Here is a 15,706-nt window from a genome sequence, read left to right on the forward strand (position 1 = left end):
TAATATTTTTTTAAATCATGTATGGTTGCTGAATTCTTCATACCTTTCGCATCGGGTGGCCGAGTGGTCTAAAGCACTCGCCTTTGCTGATCACTGCCATCTCACCTCTGTCTGCGTGGGTTCGAATCTCAGGCTCGGCTAATTTGGGTATGTGAGAAAGCTTGCCAGTAGTTTCCCCCACCAGTTACACTGGCCGGCATGCCAGTCATGTGCTGATAAGTGGCGTTACGCACAACAACAACATTACAATCCTTTCCTCATGATAGGTTAATATTTGTGACTGCACCCAAACCACATTCCCCGTAGAAATGTCAGCCTTGTCTTCAGAAGACATGTATATATGAACGTTTTTAGTCTGCAATTCTATTTTTCATCTCTACGACGTATTTCTTGGAGATTGTAACAATGATGCTTCCAAAAGTCAGAGCACGACCTTTCTTCACTTTTTTCAAGCCATAATTTTTGTAAGTATCCTGTCTGCATGGTCTCAACTTATTTTCAAATTCGGAGACAGAATACTTTAGAAAGATCTCACACTATACCTTATGTACTTGCGTATAAGCTCGTTGGTGTATAAGCCGAACCCACGAAAACGAAAAGGTAAAACTTTAAAACTTGCATGACCCGCGCTTAAGACGACCCATAAGTACAACCTTATTTATAAATCTTGTTATTGCAACTCCTTCTGAATGGATGGTCATCTTCACGTAGGGTTTCAGTACAGGAGGTTGGGGGTGGGGTGGGGTGTCTGGTTAAACAGGTGATCTCGTCTTCGGGGAGCTGCAATAACAATATAGACCTTGTCCCACGGATAAACCGATCTCCATTCTTCTATTTTTATTTTTCCCAGAGTGATCAGCTTATACGCGAGGATATACAATAAGAAAATAACTTTTAATTTAATAGTTTCTGTAACAAAAAGAAATGTCCGAGTCATAAAAATAAAACTAGTTTAAAAAAATCTAACTATTCAAATATTTAGATGCGAAGATAGAAAAGTAGATGTATTACTACGTACAAACTCCAAGTATTTTGACTTTAATTGCCATTATTCTAATAAGCTCCTGTGACTTTATGAATAAAAAAACAAACAACCTGTTTGTTCATTGAAAATAAAGCATTTTGTTTCTTCATTGATATTGGCGCTTAAGTATATTAGGAGGAAATAATCCTAGATTTTCCTCCCACTATTTTACGACCTGGTGAGTTATAAGTGTGGCATAATTTCCGTGCGCGCGTGTGTAGGGTGTGTGTGTTAGTTTCATAGAAAGTGTTTTGAGGTGGCAGAAAGGTCATTGGGTGCGACTCAATAAAGCGAAAACGTACAAAGAAAATAAGTTATCTACTCGTATAAAAGAAAATGTTTTCTTTGCAAATTTAGTACTATTCTTTCAAACAAGAAAACACACACACACACATACACACACACACACATGTGCACTCTTACATGATCACAACACAAATAAATAAAATGCACCAGATGTATGGCTATTGGGCATTGAATTACAGTTTTAACTTGATGCTAACTTTGCTCACAATGGTTCTGAAATTGGGAGATGTAAAAGAGATGCAATTGTCAACAGAGTTCAACTTTTTTTCTCATCATAGATTAAATGGTTGTCTTGTTAAAATTTTCACTGGAGATCTTGTTATATTTTTCTCACTACAGATAATGATCTTAATGCATCTGCGTTTCTCTGACGGATTGTCAAACATGCAATGGCTACACTAGCTAAAATAGTTAAACTGTATTGATTTGAGCTCTGCATTCGTGCAATGTTTTGATGCTCCTTCAATCAAGAGTTCTCAAATTTATCTTTGCTCGCTTTGCCGATGGCTCCCCCTTCCATGAATCACAGCGGCGTTTTGACTTTTTACCTTAAAAATTGAACCATTCTTCAACATGGAATCAGCTCAGGCTTCAAAGGAACGTTGCTACTGTTCACGAAGTAGCCATAATCTTTTAATTTACGATAACTTGAATATTATCATTGAATGCAACGAAGTAGTAGATTTTGTTCTGCTAAAACGCACCTTTTGACTTTCCTTTCATAAAGTGAAGTTGGTTTTCCATTTTGAATACTTTACATTTATGTAAATTAAGCGAATGGGCTCTTCCAGTGAAGTGCGAAAAGGAACACAAGCTCTAATATTTTCTTTGAGTACGCTACAATTTTAAAAAAAATCCCATTTGACAAAAACAAAAATATTCATTTTTAGATAAAGGAATGGTATTCAATTTTGAATTAAAACTGAGTACTGGGTGGAAATATCATTACTACTTGAAGTGAATTTAAATACCTAGGTATTATCTCTTCTAAAAATCGACCATTTTAAAATCTGTAACTCTGTGTTGCATGAGCAAAAAGCCACGCATCTTCTCTATAGGAGAATAAACAATCTGCACATTCCAAGACAGAACATAGACCGCTCCGGTGGCCTAGTGGTTTAGAGCGTCCGCCTCAGATGTGGGAGGTCGTGGGTTCGATCACCGGCCAAGTCATACCAAAGACTTACAAAAATGGTACTAACAGCTGCCTCGCTTGGCACTCAGCATTAAGAAGTTAGTGTTATGACTGGTCGGCCTGGTGTCAGGATAATGTGACTGGGTGGGACATCATGCTACATATCTGAGTCATGATACCCCAGTGCTAGACATCACTATAAACTGCCACATTGCAGACATCGTAGCGACATGACTGAAAAATCGTTAAAGCTACGTTAAAAATCCAAATCACATCACATCACACCAAGACAGAACATGCACTGTATGTGATAGGGATGACATTGGTGACGAATTTCACAACTTGACTGTCCCTATTTTCTCAAGAAAAGGATATAAATTCATATAATCTTATTAGTATATTCAATGTTTGGTAAACTCTTTTCCTTAAGAAATTGTTCATCATTTACATGTCTTGCTAAATTGTGGACATAATTACGTAATCTCCAGCAAAGCATCATCGTCTGGATGTACACATGTTTATAGCTGTATGCACTTGTATGTACGAATACATAAATACATCACTGTGTATGTATGTGTATGTGCATATACATGTATGCATGTATTCGGATTCGTATATTTGTGTATGTATGTAAGTATAAATAGGTATATGTATGCATGTAAGTACTGGTGTACGTATTCATGATATCATGCGGCTTACAGTATACAGTATGTGTATGTGATTGTATATTTGTGTCTTATACGATACAAAAATTGTTTTTCATAATGTACAGCTTTACGTTGTTGTACACCATTCGGTAGTAATGGATACGACACCCCCTTTTCTCATGTGTATGTTTGTACCTACCAGAAAAAGCTTAATTACCCTCACGCTCACTGCCACACACACACACACACACACAGACAGATATATATATATATATATATATATATATATATATATATATATATATATATATATATATATATATATATATATATATATATATATAAGCATTACGTTGTTCTCCTATGCCGCCTATGTATGATCTGAGATACCAAATTAAGATTTTGTTTTATTCAGTCAAGTGAATTAAGTAATATGTGCAATGGAGGATGATACCCATTAGAGAGGAATAATTTACTCGATTCCTTCATGGAACAATTTCAAATTACGTCATTTAATCTAGGTTTAAAAGTGGATCGACTACCCTGGGTTCGTGAAGATGGTTTCCATCTGGCCGCTTCCCTTTATATCACCTCTGTGACACTCAAATGTATCTTATGCGCCGAGGTGATAATTTTTGATGAGCATTATACACGACTGTCTAACTCTTATACAGGCAGGACCGGTGTTTGGGGTTGGCAAATGGGGCGACCGCTCCAGGCCCCGCTCTTGAGGGGGCCCCGTGCTTCAGGCCTAAGGTCGTCCTCATGAGTTTGTCAAACTATATTCTCCGGTAAATTGGAAACGCTGATGCAAGCCGCACGTAATGCACGCAAATCGCGAAAGCTGATCTAGCCTAGACATAATCAGTGTTTGCAGTAGCATACAAATCGAGATACCGGTACTCTAGTCCGCGCGGTCATGGTCGGCCCTAGACCCCGCGTACTCCTAACGCCGCCTCTGTATAATACAGGCCATATATTACGGGTATATATCCTGGTGTATGGTAAGACCTTTGTCCCTCCTTTTCTCTGTAAAGATTTCTGAAAATCTTTTTTTCTAAAACACGACTGTTTCGGGGGATCTGTGTAACTCAGAAATCGTGTTTGTAGGTATGTAGAGTTGCTATATAAGGTCATGACCTAAATCCTGTTTATGTGACCTTCGCTATTTGACTTCTCATACTAAATTTTACCAAGGGTCATGTCTAAATAATTTGTAAAGTATTACCATTTTTAAACAAACGAAATGTCGGAGACATAAATGATAAAACTATTTTTTTAAATTTTACAAAATTGAGTGATGTGTAAATAGAAAATGCAAATGTATTACCATGTCTGATCTCTATTATTTTGATTTGAATTACTAATACTCTAATGCTTGTCATTTTACTTGCAATATGTTGTCTTAAAATTTGCATACATTCCGACTTTTCATGTGACAATTAGCCTTAGATCACGTGACTTTATGACTATAAAACCACAACCTCTTTGATAGTTGATAGTACTATTTAGGATCACCGGCCAGGATACATATAGGTAAGAAAAAGAAAATCATTTTACATGTTCGTGCCACTAATCAGCGACCTAGAAACTTAATTATTATTCACGTCTTGTGAGTTTTATAAAGTTTTATATATAAGGTAATGCATATGTCGAAATATTTATTTATGTGCTTGTTAATTTTCCGTGAGCTTCTATGTATTTTTTCTGACCGAAGTGTAACGTTATTAACGTGTCTAAATGATAATCGGGTTACTGCCCATAAATCATGCTTTTCAATTTCATGTTGCCTTAAAACTGATTGCAAACAGTTTAACAGCTCCGATGAAAGCAGTCTAAAGAAAACATATGTTCCACTGCATTGACTTGCCTGATAAAAACGTACACGTCAAATAACATACATATGAGCACAGAAGGCTACCTTTGGCGTAAGAAGCGTCTGTATTTGTAAAAGTGTCACGTGTAATGCTTTTGTAACATGAACGCTTATGATTTACTGCAGTTGCAATTATAAACAAAGCATTATATTTTTTTTGAAATCTAGTTCATTTATGCATATACAATGTACTATTTATGATTCTAAGTGTAGATCAAAGTGACAACAAGAGAAATGTGGAGCATGTGTTCAGTAGCTATAGCGTTGATGTTTAGCTCTTTACCGGGAATACTGGGTGACTATCCCTTCCTGAATGTCTCCCTCCCCTGGGATGTCAGAGTGGATGACCTGGTAAAAAGACTCACACTGGAGGAGCTGATGGTACAGATGTCTAAGGGTGGGGCCGGACCTCAGGGTGGCCCTGCACCAGCCATTAATAGATTAGGAATCAAACCATACTCTTGGAATACGGAGTGTCTGAGGGGCGACGCCTCGGCCGGGCCTGCTACGTCATTTCCCCAGTCTTTGGGGCTGGCGGCGTCGTTCAGGTAAACATACATTAATACAGACAGACAAACAAACAAACAGACAATCATTAACGCATTATGTACGCACTTGCTTATGCACATACATACATCAAATGGTTTTCTCAAAACTGTGAAAACAAGGGTTTTATATTGTGTAACTATCGTGACGCATACGGATACAGATTGCATCAACTGTACATTCAGTTTTCCTATCAAGACATACACTACCGAACTTGTAGCAAATATATTATCATACAGAGATACTCGTCCCTACTTACATAGTACATGCTGATATATACACATCCCTACTTACATGGTACATGCTTACGTAAAGTTGTTTTTGAACATAGTCCTCTATATTTACTATTCAGGGTTTCCCCCAGTGAATTGAATACGAAAATGTCTAATTCTCCACTGTTATTTTGTTATTTTCATATGATGATCTATTTTATGTGGTTTGGTTCACTCATGCAAAACTACACCTCTCAGATATTGAGTGTGATGAGCATAAGCTAAAGAAACTTCATTGAAGTAAGTCTATTACCTGAAAAATGTGAGGATTTATTTTATGAGGCTCAATAGTGTAAATAGATCCTTGGCACGGCTACGTTGTTATTGTTATTATAGGGTTTAACGCCATTTATTCAGCACAATATAGGCTATACATGGCGGCCAGTATTAATGGTAAAAGAAAAACCCGGGAAAACCCCGGAAAGAACCACCGACCCACGAGAAGCTACCGGCAAGCTTTCTCACATATCAACATTGGCCGAGCCCGAGACTCGAACCCACGCAGACAGAGGTGAGATGGCAGTTATCTGTGACGGAGAGCGCTTTAGACCACTGGGCCAGTCGGGGCCCCGCACGGCTACGTACTTGTGATCTTCAAACTTCAAACAGTCAAACTAGGCTTATGTTACGTATGTCCCTAGTGTAGCAAAGGAATGGTCGAAGTCCATCCAAAAGAGCTGAAAATGTGTAATAAATTAAAAGATTTATTTTAATGGTTTGCAATGTCATCTACATGTGCATGCAAACATTCCTACCTAATTTCAGTGGTCCGTGTCAAGTGGGTTTTGTGTAAATGTGCTAACATTTTTCACCAAGAAGGTCCAAGTTATGAAATTATTAAACGGCAACTTAAAAAGTAATGTTATTTTTGCACAATAATCGAAACAGACACTTTACACATGATTACAAACATGCCTACCAAAATGTAATTTGTCAACGTCAAGTGGTTTTTGTGCGATAGTGCTAGCAAAGTTTTCAAAAAAATGTATATGTTCAAACCCTTTTTTTTTAAAAATAAAAAATATTACAATGATGAAGTTGTTTTTGTGGCACGAACACCTAATCAGGTCATTTAGAAGTAGAGCAATGAAATTTTCCACCAATTTAATGTGCCAATAAAGTACGGTTTGTACAACAGTGTCAATAAACTTGTCAGAAAGGATGGACGGACATTCGAACATATCTAAATATAAAGAAATATATAAAAAAATATATTATTGACATGGTCTTTCTTTTAACACCGTTTTTGTGCTCCTTTACAAATTATTTTGGACAATATGATATTGGTATTTAGTTACCAATATCACGTACAAGCATTAAACACATAAATCACAATATTATCCATATAAAAATAACTCGTATGTAATTTGTGCAGAAAATGGATCTGAACTATGACGGTGGTGTGTGATTGTTTACATGCACTGCTAGCAATGCTTATTCCCTTTCATTATGTATAGTTATCAGATTGTTTGTTTAATTTTCTTTTTTTTTTATACGGACACTAGTGTATTTGCGTTTTTATTTTCTAAGAGTTGCGCGTGTTTCTGGTGACTAAACACCAGTGTCACATGCAGCGCTAGATTAAGGACTGGCGGGGTGGTGGTGGGGTACTGGGCACTTACTACTGGGGTGGGGAGCTTTTAGATGTACAAATACACCCTGAGAGCAGCCCGTAAAATGCCCTTGATATGTGTATAATTATTACAGACTATATAAGACTAAGTATTAGACAGTTTACATCGATATATAGTTTACTTCAACATGTAATTTTATCCAATGCAACGGGGGGGGGGGGGCATTGGTGGAAGGGAGGCTCAGGGCATTATTGAAAAAAGCTCGTATAACTTGACATTTCTTAAAACGCATACCCGTTTGCCAGGGCAGTGGCATTAATCAGTCTATCGTCGTAACTATAGGCTACATGTTATTTGATAACTTTTCAGAAACATAAAGTCATATTGATACATATCTCAGTTTCACTCTGAATGGAAATTTGTCCATATTGTGGAGAATTTTAAATAAAAATTGAACTTGAAAACAACATAATGCCTCACGAACGCTATCATCCTTTTTACTGAGTTTCCCTTATTGCTCATACATCCATTATCATCATAAAACCTCGTATTTCCTCTACGATGACACGAAAGTTTTTTTTTCCTTCAGTCCATCAATTATATTTGAGGTCGCCCAGGCTACAGGTATAGAGGTTCGAGCTAAATACACAGACTTCTCTAGTCATGGCATCTATGGTGATCATAAAGGCATCAGTTGCTTCAGCCCCGTTATAAACATCATGAGACACCCTCTTTGGGGCAGAAACCAGGTAAAACATCATGAGACACCATCTTTAGGGTAAAAACCAGGTAAAACATCACGAGCCACCTTCTTTGGGACAGACACCAGGTAAAATATCACAAGACACCCTCTTTGATGCAAAAACCAGGCAAACCATTACGATACACCCTCTTTGGGGCAGGCACCAGGTAATATTATGAGACCCTCTTTGGGACAGACACCAGGTAAAACATTACGAGACACCCTCTTTCGTGCAGACACCAGGTAATATTATGAGACCCTCTTTGGGATAGACACCAGGTAAAACACCATGATACACCCTCTTAGGGACACACCAGGTAAAATATCATGACACACCAACTTTTGGGGAGACACCAGGTAAAGCATTCAAGAGACACACTCTTTGGGGCACACCAGGTAAAACATGAGCCTCCCTCTGTGGGGCACACCAACTAAAACATCATGAGACACCTTCTTTGGGGCACACGAGGTAAAACATCGTGAGACTCGTTCTTTGGGGTACACCAGGTAAAACATCATCAGACACCCTCTTTGGGGCAGAAACCAGGTAAAATATTACGAGACACCCTCTTTGTGACAACAGTCAACAGGTAACATTATAAGACCCTCTTTGGAACAGACACCAGATAAAACATTATGAGACATCAACTTTAGGGCAGACACCAGGTAAAACATTGTGAGACGCCCTCTTTGGGGCACACAAGGTAAAACATCATGAGACACCCTCTTTGGGGTAAAAACCAGGTAAAACATTATGAGACACCCTCTTTGGGGCAGAAACCAGGTACAAAATCATGAGACACCTTCTTTAGGGTAGAAACCGGGTAAAACATTACAAGACACCCTCTTTGGGGCAGACACCAGGTAAACATCACGAGACACTATTTTTTTGTATAGAAACTGGGTAAAACAAATGGCAAATATTTAAGAGTTCAACTTTTCCGAATTACCTCATTTTTGTCAGGGAAAGGTTTCTTAACGCTGGCTTGAAATATCTGAAAACAAAATATGTGCGTATAATTTTATAACTACATATAAATCACACACGATTTACTGTACACGCTAATCTTGTCCGAAATATAGAAGAAAAGTCAGAGCTTCATGGCAAAGTTTAAGTGTTTTATATTACCAAGCATCTCTGGGAATTGTTGATACACAGTAAACCGTTCACGATTGGTATTTACATGAGAAATGACTAATTACGTTAATTACGCTCGCTAAAAAGAAGTTAAAGGATGTCAGACAATGATGTTTTGTCAACATAGTTTGGTTTTGCCTTTCTGTGTTCTAATTCAGGAAACATACGGAGAGGATCCTTACCTAAGTGGAACTTACGCCGCCAGTTTTGTTCAGGGGTTACAAGGGGATCACCCACGCTACCTGCGGGCAAATGCTGGATGTAAACACTTTGATGTTCACGGGGGACCAGAGAACATACCGGCATCACGCTTCACTTTTGATGCTCAGGTAATTGTATCTATAGATTATTCACTACCCAAGTTTACAAAAGTTAAATCTTTTCGTGCTTGCTATATAACGTAACGTATCGCTTGAGACTATATTCATTGATCACATTTTTATTATAACGTCATGTGTTATTAATAAATGCAAATGAGCACCATCATTAGGAATGAATGAAAACTATTTCGAAAGTTGTATATAATTACAGTAAATATGAGCATATAAATATGCATGTAGAAGATACCTGCATAGTTTTATAGTGGCTAACTCTTAGAAAAAAAGTGTGTTGATAGCCAGAGGCTTGACACAGATTGCCACGGGCTTGACTTAGAAGTACAAAGTGTATGACATGTGAAAGGCAAAACTATTTTAATGTACAACAATTATAAAATGAAGATTAAGGTGCCATTTGTAATACAGATGGGTGCCAAGAATAATTTTGTAGCGCGGTATACAGCGATATTTGTGAACATACCGTGTTACGTACTAACGTATACTTAAATTGTATTAGTGATCAACAATTTAATGTCCTGAGAGATGGGCCAGACACTTCAAAAGAAAAATCCGGCTATCAATAGCTTTAAGAAAAAGCTTTCTTTGATTTACAGCCCCCAAACCCACCAGACCGTATATATTTTATCATTTTGAAGAAAACTATATTAAGATTAAAAAAAAATAAAATATCTCAGGTCAAAAGAAAATCGCACCCCCCCCCCGAAAATTACATTTTCAGTACCTTACAGTAAATATATTTCATATTATTTGAAGTGTTGTATAAGTTGTGATCTAAAATCTGTAACTTAAGTAGAATGATTAAGCTTACGCTATAGCAGACATCCTAGGAAAGTCATTGTACCGACATTGGAGAGTTTGTTGATAAAAATAGGAAGTGTTGACACTGAAGATTACAATGTACTAACTACTCTATTAATATAACACGTGTCCAATATGTGATTAAAGGTTCATAAATATAATTATATTTGTAATATTCAAATTTAATTGTGCCAAATATAATTATTTTTTTTAAAAATAACTGTTTTAATTGTTTTGTTACTTCAATCAAATGAAAACATGCTGCTACTATCATTAAATTTATAACAAGATTGCTCTGGAATTTCCGTACATTCCTTATTGACCGCAATTAGCGAAGTACCGGCGCAGTGAGGAAGTACCGTGGTATCTACCACCGGATAAAATACAGCGGTAAACCAGTATACGGATAATACTGCGCAATTCTAATTTTTAATATACACTGATTTTGAAACATTAAATAAGAAAGTTGATAAAGTAGAAATTATTTCTTCATATTTTATGGAAATAATACGACCGATTTAATGCTACTAAACCAGTTTTTAAAAGCCTTAAAATTACAAAACAAATTGCTGAGCAGCTCACATGTAGTTCTTAATATTTTCTTATCAGATGTGATGGCCATTTGGTAAAGTAAGTAGGGTCAGATTGGAGTAAATAAAATATTTCTTATGAGTTTAAGCGTAGAAATGGAAAACAAATATCAGGGATATTTTCAAGACAGCTAACAAGAACGATAATCACTGATTATGATAAAACTAAATTTAAAAATGCATCTTTTACCATATTTGTGATAACGCTAGAGATATCCGCATATTACTGGTGAATCTACAGGTGCTGTACTTAGAGATAATTGCCATATTACTGGTGAATCGAGAAGCGTTGTACATAGAGATAACTGTCATATAATTGGTGAATCTATAAGTGTTGTAAATAGAGATAATTGCAGTATTACTGCTGAGTCTACAAGTGGTATACATAGAGATAATTGCCATATTACTGGTGAATATACAGGTGCTGTACATATAGATAATTGCAATATTACTGGTGAATTTATAAGTGTTGTACGTAGGAATAATTCCCACATTACCGGTGAGTCTACAGGTGCTGTACATATAGATAATTGCCATATTACTGGTGAATCTAGAAGCGTTGTACGTAGCAATAATTGTCATATTACTGGTGAGTCTAGAGGTGCTGTGGATAAATCTAGAGGTGCTGTGCATATAAATAATTGCATATTACTGGAAAATCTAGAAGTCTGTGTACAGTGGCTTACCAAGGATAAATGGCACCTGGGCCACTGGAGTAAATGGTGCCCAGGGCGACTATGAGGCCCCAAAGGACCAGAATACGAGACCCGAAGGGCCGAATCCGTGGGAAAGTTCATGGTGGGGATTAGTACCCTCTCTTTAGCCCCCCCCCCACGATTGTCCTGCAATTTAATGCCATTTGGTGGTGTTTCCCGCTCTTTATCAGCTGTTTTAACGCCCCAAAATCTCTGGCGCCCATCCATCCCCGGTTAGTACTCTACTTTCTGTAAATATAGATGATGGTCATATTATTGGTGAATCTAGGGGTACTGTACATACAGACGATTGCCATAATGCTGATGAGTCTAAATGTGCTGTGCATAGAGACAACTGCCATGTTACTGATGAACCAAGATGTGCTGTACATACAGATAATTGCCATAATACTGGCGAATGCAGAGGTCTGAACATCCAGATAATTGCCATAATACGTTGAATCAAGAGGTCTGTACGTAGAGATAATTGCATATTACCGATGAATCTAGAGTTCTGTCATATAAATAATTGCCACAATACTGGTCAATCTAGAGGTCAGTACGTGGAGATAATTGCATATTACTGGCGAATCTAGATGTGTCTTTTTTTAAAAAACAGATTCTGTTCTGTATCACGTAACATGATCACATATGTAACTAAAGTTCTTAGCTTTGATTGCTAAATAATATGCATACAAATTACCGTATAACAAATATATGACATTTAGGATCGACCTGCTACAATTTCTTTATAGTATTTGCTTACCCTCCAGGTAGCATGTATCCCGCCGACCCACCCCCTGCCAATTTTAAAAAGAAAGGTTTGAAGGGTGTAAAAAATGCACAACACATAGTCATTGTATCAATTTATAATTTCTAAACTGATTATCGACAAGGAGTCTCTAACATTTTCAACGTGAAGGAAACGAATAAAAAGAAAAGAACAGCATGCACACTGTCCTTTTCCGGTTCTTGGAAAATTAATTTTTTCCTTGAATGAGCGAGGTTCCTTGCTCTACACATACGTAGAAGGTAACGAAAAACCGCGTGTGCGTTCAATATTTGCCATGTTTAGTTTTAATATTTTTTAAAATAATTGAAGAAATTTAAAAGAGCAAGCGTTATAAAGGGACGTAACTCCAAAAAAATTCAGCTGCTGAAGAGGAATTAAATCATGTGCTAAATCATTATTTTAACAACTAGAAATGCAATATAGAAAGCAAACACCATAGTATGGATTTACATCGAAAGATTAACAAAGTATATATTTACAACGAAATATTAACAAAATATGCATTTACATAAAATGATGAACAAATTATGCATTTATATAAATTGATTAACAAAGTATGAATTTATACAAACTGATTAACAAAGTATGGATTTATATAAAATGATTCACAAAGTATGGATTTATATAAAATGATTCACAAAGTATGCACTTATATAAAATAATTAACAAAGTATGGATTTATATAAAATGATTCACAAAGTATGCACTTATATAAAATGATTAACAAAGTATGCATTTATATAAAATGATTAACAAAGTATGGATTTATATAAAATGATTAACAAAGTATACTTTTATATAAAATGATTAACAAAGTATGGATTTATATAAAATGATTAACAAAGAATGCATTTATATGAAATGATTAACAAAGTATGGATATATATAAAATGATCAAAGTATGGATTTATACAAAATGATTAACAAAGTATGTATTTATATAAAATGATTAGCAAAGTATGAATTTATATAAAATGATTAACAAAGTATATATTTATATAAAATGGTTACAAAGTATGAATTTATATAAAATGATTAATAAAGTATGAATCTATATAAAATGATTAGCAAAGTATGTATTTACATAAAATTATCAAGAAAATCTGCATTTACAAAAAAGTATGAACAAAATATACATTTATAAAAAAGGCTGAATAAAATATGCATTTATATAAAATGATGAACAAAGTATGCATTTACATAAAATGATTCACAAAGTATGGATTTATATAAAATGATTAACAAAGTATGCATTTATATAAAATGATTCACAAAGTATGCATTTATATAAAATGATTAACAAAGTATGAATTTATATAAAATGATTAACAAAGTATGGATTTATATAAAATGATTAACAAAGTATGGATGTATATAAAATGATTCACAAAGTATGCACTTATATAAAATGATTAACAAAGTATGGATTTATATAAAATGATTCACAAAGTGTGCACTTATATAAAATGATTAACAAAGTATGCATTTATATAAAATGATTAACAAAGTATGGATTTATATAAAATGATTAACAAAGAATGCATTTATATGAAATGATTAACAAAGTATGGATTTATATAAAATAATCAAAGTATGGATTGATATAAAATGATTAACAAAGTATGTATTTATATAAAATGATTAGCAAAGTATGAATTTATATAAAATGATTAACAAAGCATATATTTATATAAAATGATTAACAAAGTATGAATTTATATAAAATGATTAACAAAGTATGAATTTATATAAAATGATTAGCAAAGTATGGATATAAAATGATTAACAAAGTATGGATTTATATAAAATGATTAACAAAGTATGGATTTATATAAAATGATTAGCAAAGTATGGATATAAAATGATTAACAAAGTATGGAATTATATAAAAAGATTAACAACGTATGGATTTATATAAAATGATTAGCAATGTATGAATTTATATAAAATGATTAACAACGTATGAATTTATATAAAATGATTCGCAAATAATGGACATAAAATGAATAACAAAGTATGGATATAAAATGAATAACAAAGTATGGATATAAAATGATTAACAAAGCATGAATTTATATAAAATGATTAACAAAGTACGGATTTATATAAAATGATTAACAAAGTATGTATTTATATAAAATGATTAAAAAAGTATGGATTTATATAAAATTATGAACAAAGTATATATTTATACAAAATGATTAACAAAGTATGCATTTATATAAAATGATTAACAAAGTATGAATTTATATAAATGATTAACAAAGTATGCCTTTATACGAAATCATTAACAAAGTATGGATTTATATAAAATGATTAAAAAAGTATGGATTTATATAAAATGATGAACAAAGTATATATTTATATAAAATGATTAACAAAGTATACATTTGTATAAAATGATTAGCAAGGTATGAATTTATATAAAATGATGAAAAAGTATGGATTGATATAAAATGATTCACAAAGTATGCATTTATATAAAATGATTAACAAAGTATAGATTTATAAAAAATGGTTAACAAAGTATGCATTTATATAAAATGATTAACAAAGTATGAACTTATATAAAATGATTAACAAAGTATGCATTTATATAAAACGAAGAGCAAAGTATGGATATAAAATGAATAACAAAGTATGGATATAAAATGATTAGCAAGGTATGGATTTATATAAAATAATTAACAAAGTATGGATTTATATAAAATGATTAAAAAAGTATGGATTTTATAAAATGATGAACAAAGTATATATTTATATAAAATGATTAACAAAGTATGCATTTATATAAAATGATTATCAAAGTATGGATATAAAATAATTAATAAAATATGAATTTATAAAAAATGATTAACAAAGTATGAAGTTACATGAAATGATTAACAAAGTATGCATTAATATGAAATGATTAAAAAAAATATGGATTTATATAAAATGATTAAAAAAGTATGGATTTATATAAATTGATTAGCAAATTATGAACTTATATATAAAATGATTAACAAAGTATGCATTTATATAGAATGATTAGCAAAGTCTGAATTTATATAAAATGATTCGCAAAGTATGCATTTATATAAATGATTAACAAAGTATGGATTTATATGAAATGATTAACAAAGTATGCATTTATATAAAATGATTAACAGAGTATGGATTTATATAAAATGATTAACAAAGAATGCATTTATATTAAATGATTAACAAAGTATGAATTTATATAAAATGA

The 15,706-nt window shown here is 33.7% G+C and overlaps 1 protein-coding gene across 3 annotated transcripts in view; it reads left to right on the forward strand.

Annotated features, from left to right (window-relative positions):
- Positions 1-4,590: 4,590 nt before the first annotated feature.
- LOC149786174 (uncharacterized) overlaps positions 4,591-15,706 on the forward strand; it is a 46,452-nt gene continuing 35,336 nt past the window's right edge. Inside the window, exons 1-4 of one of the 3 annotated variants that reach the window (XM_089976529.1) lie at positions 4,591-4,648; positions 5,197-5,536; positions 7,970-8,129; positions 9,419-9,589. In XM_089976529.1, the coding sequence (XP_089832655.1) occupies positions 5,223-5,536; positions 7,970-8,129; positions 9,419-9,589 (645 nt within the window). In that variant the 5' untranslated portion in view covers positions 4,591-4,648; positions 5,197-5,222. Of the gene's footprint in view, positions 4,649-5,196; positions 5,537-7,969; positions 8,130-8,867; positions 8,907-9,418; positions 9,590-15,706 lie in introns of those variants that run through there. The other 2 variants (XM_089976530.1, XM_089976531.1) reach the window with 2 other exon arrangements.

Source organism: Sinohyriopsis cumingii, chromosome 12, assembly GCF_028554795.1.
Source record: "Sinohyriopsis cumingii isolate HCF-2022 chromosome 12, ASM2855479v2, whole genome shotgun sequence".
In the NCBI taxonomy this organism is placed as follows: Eukaryota; Metazoa; Mollusca; class Bivalvia; order Unionida; family Unionidae; genus Sinohyriopsis; species Sinohyriopsis cumingii.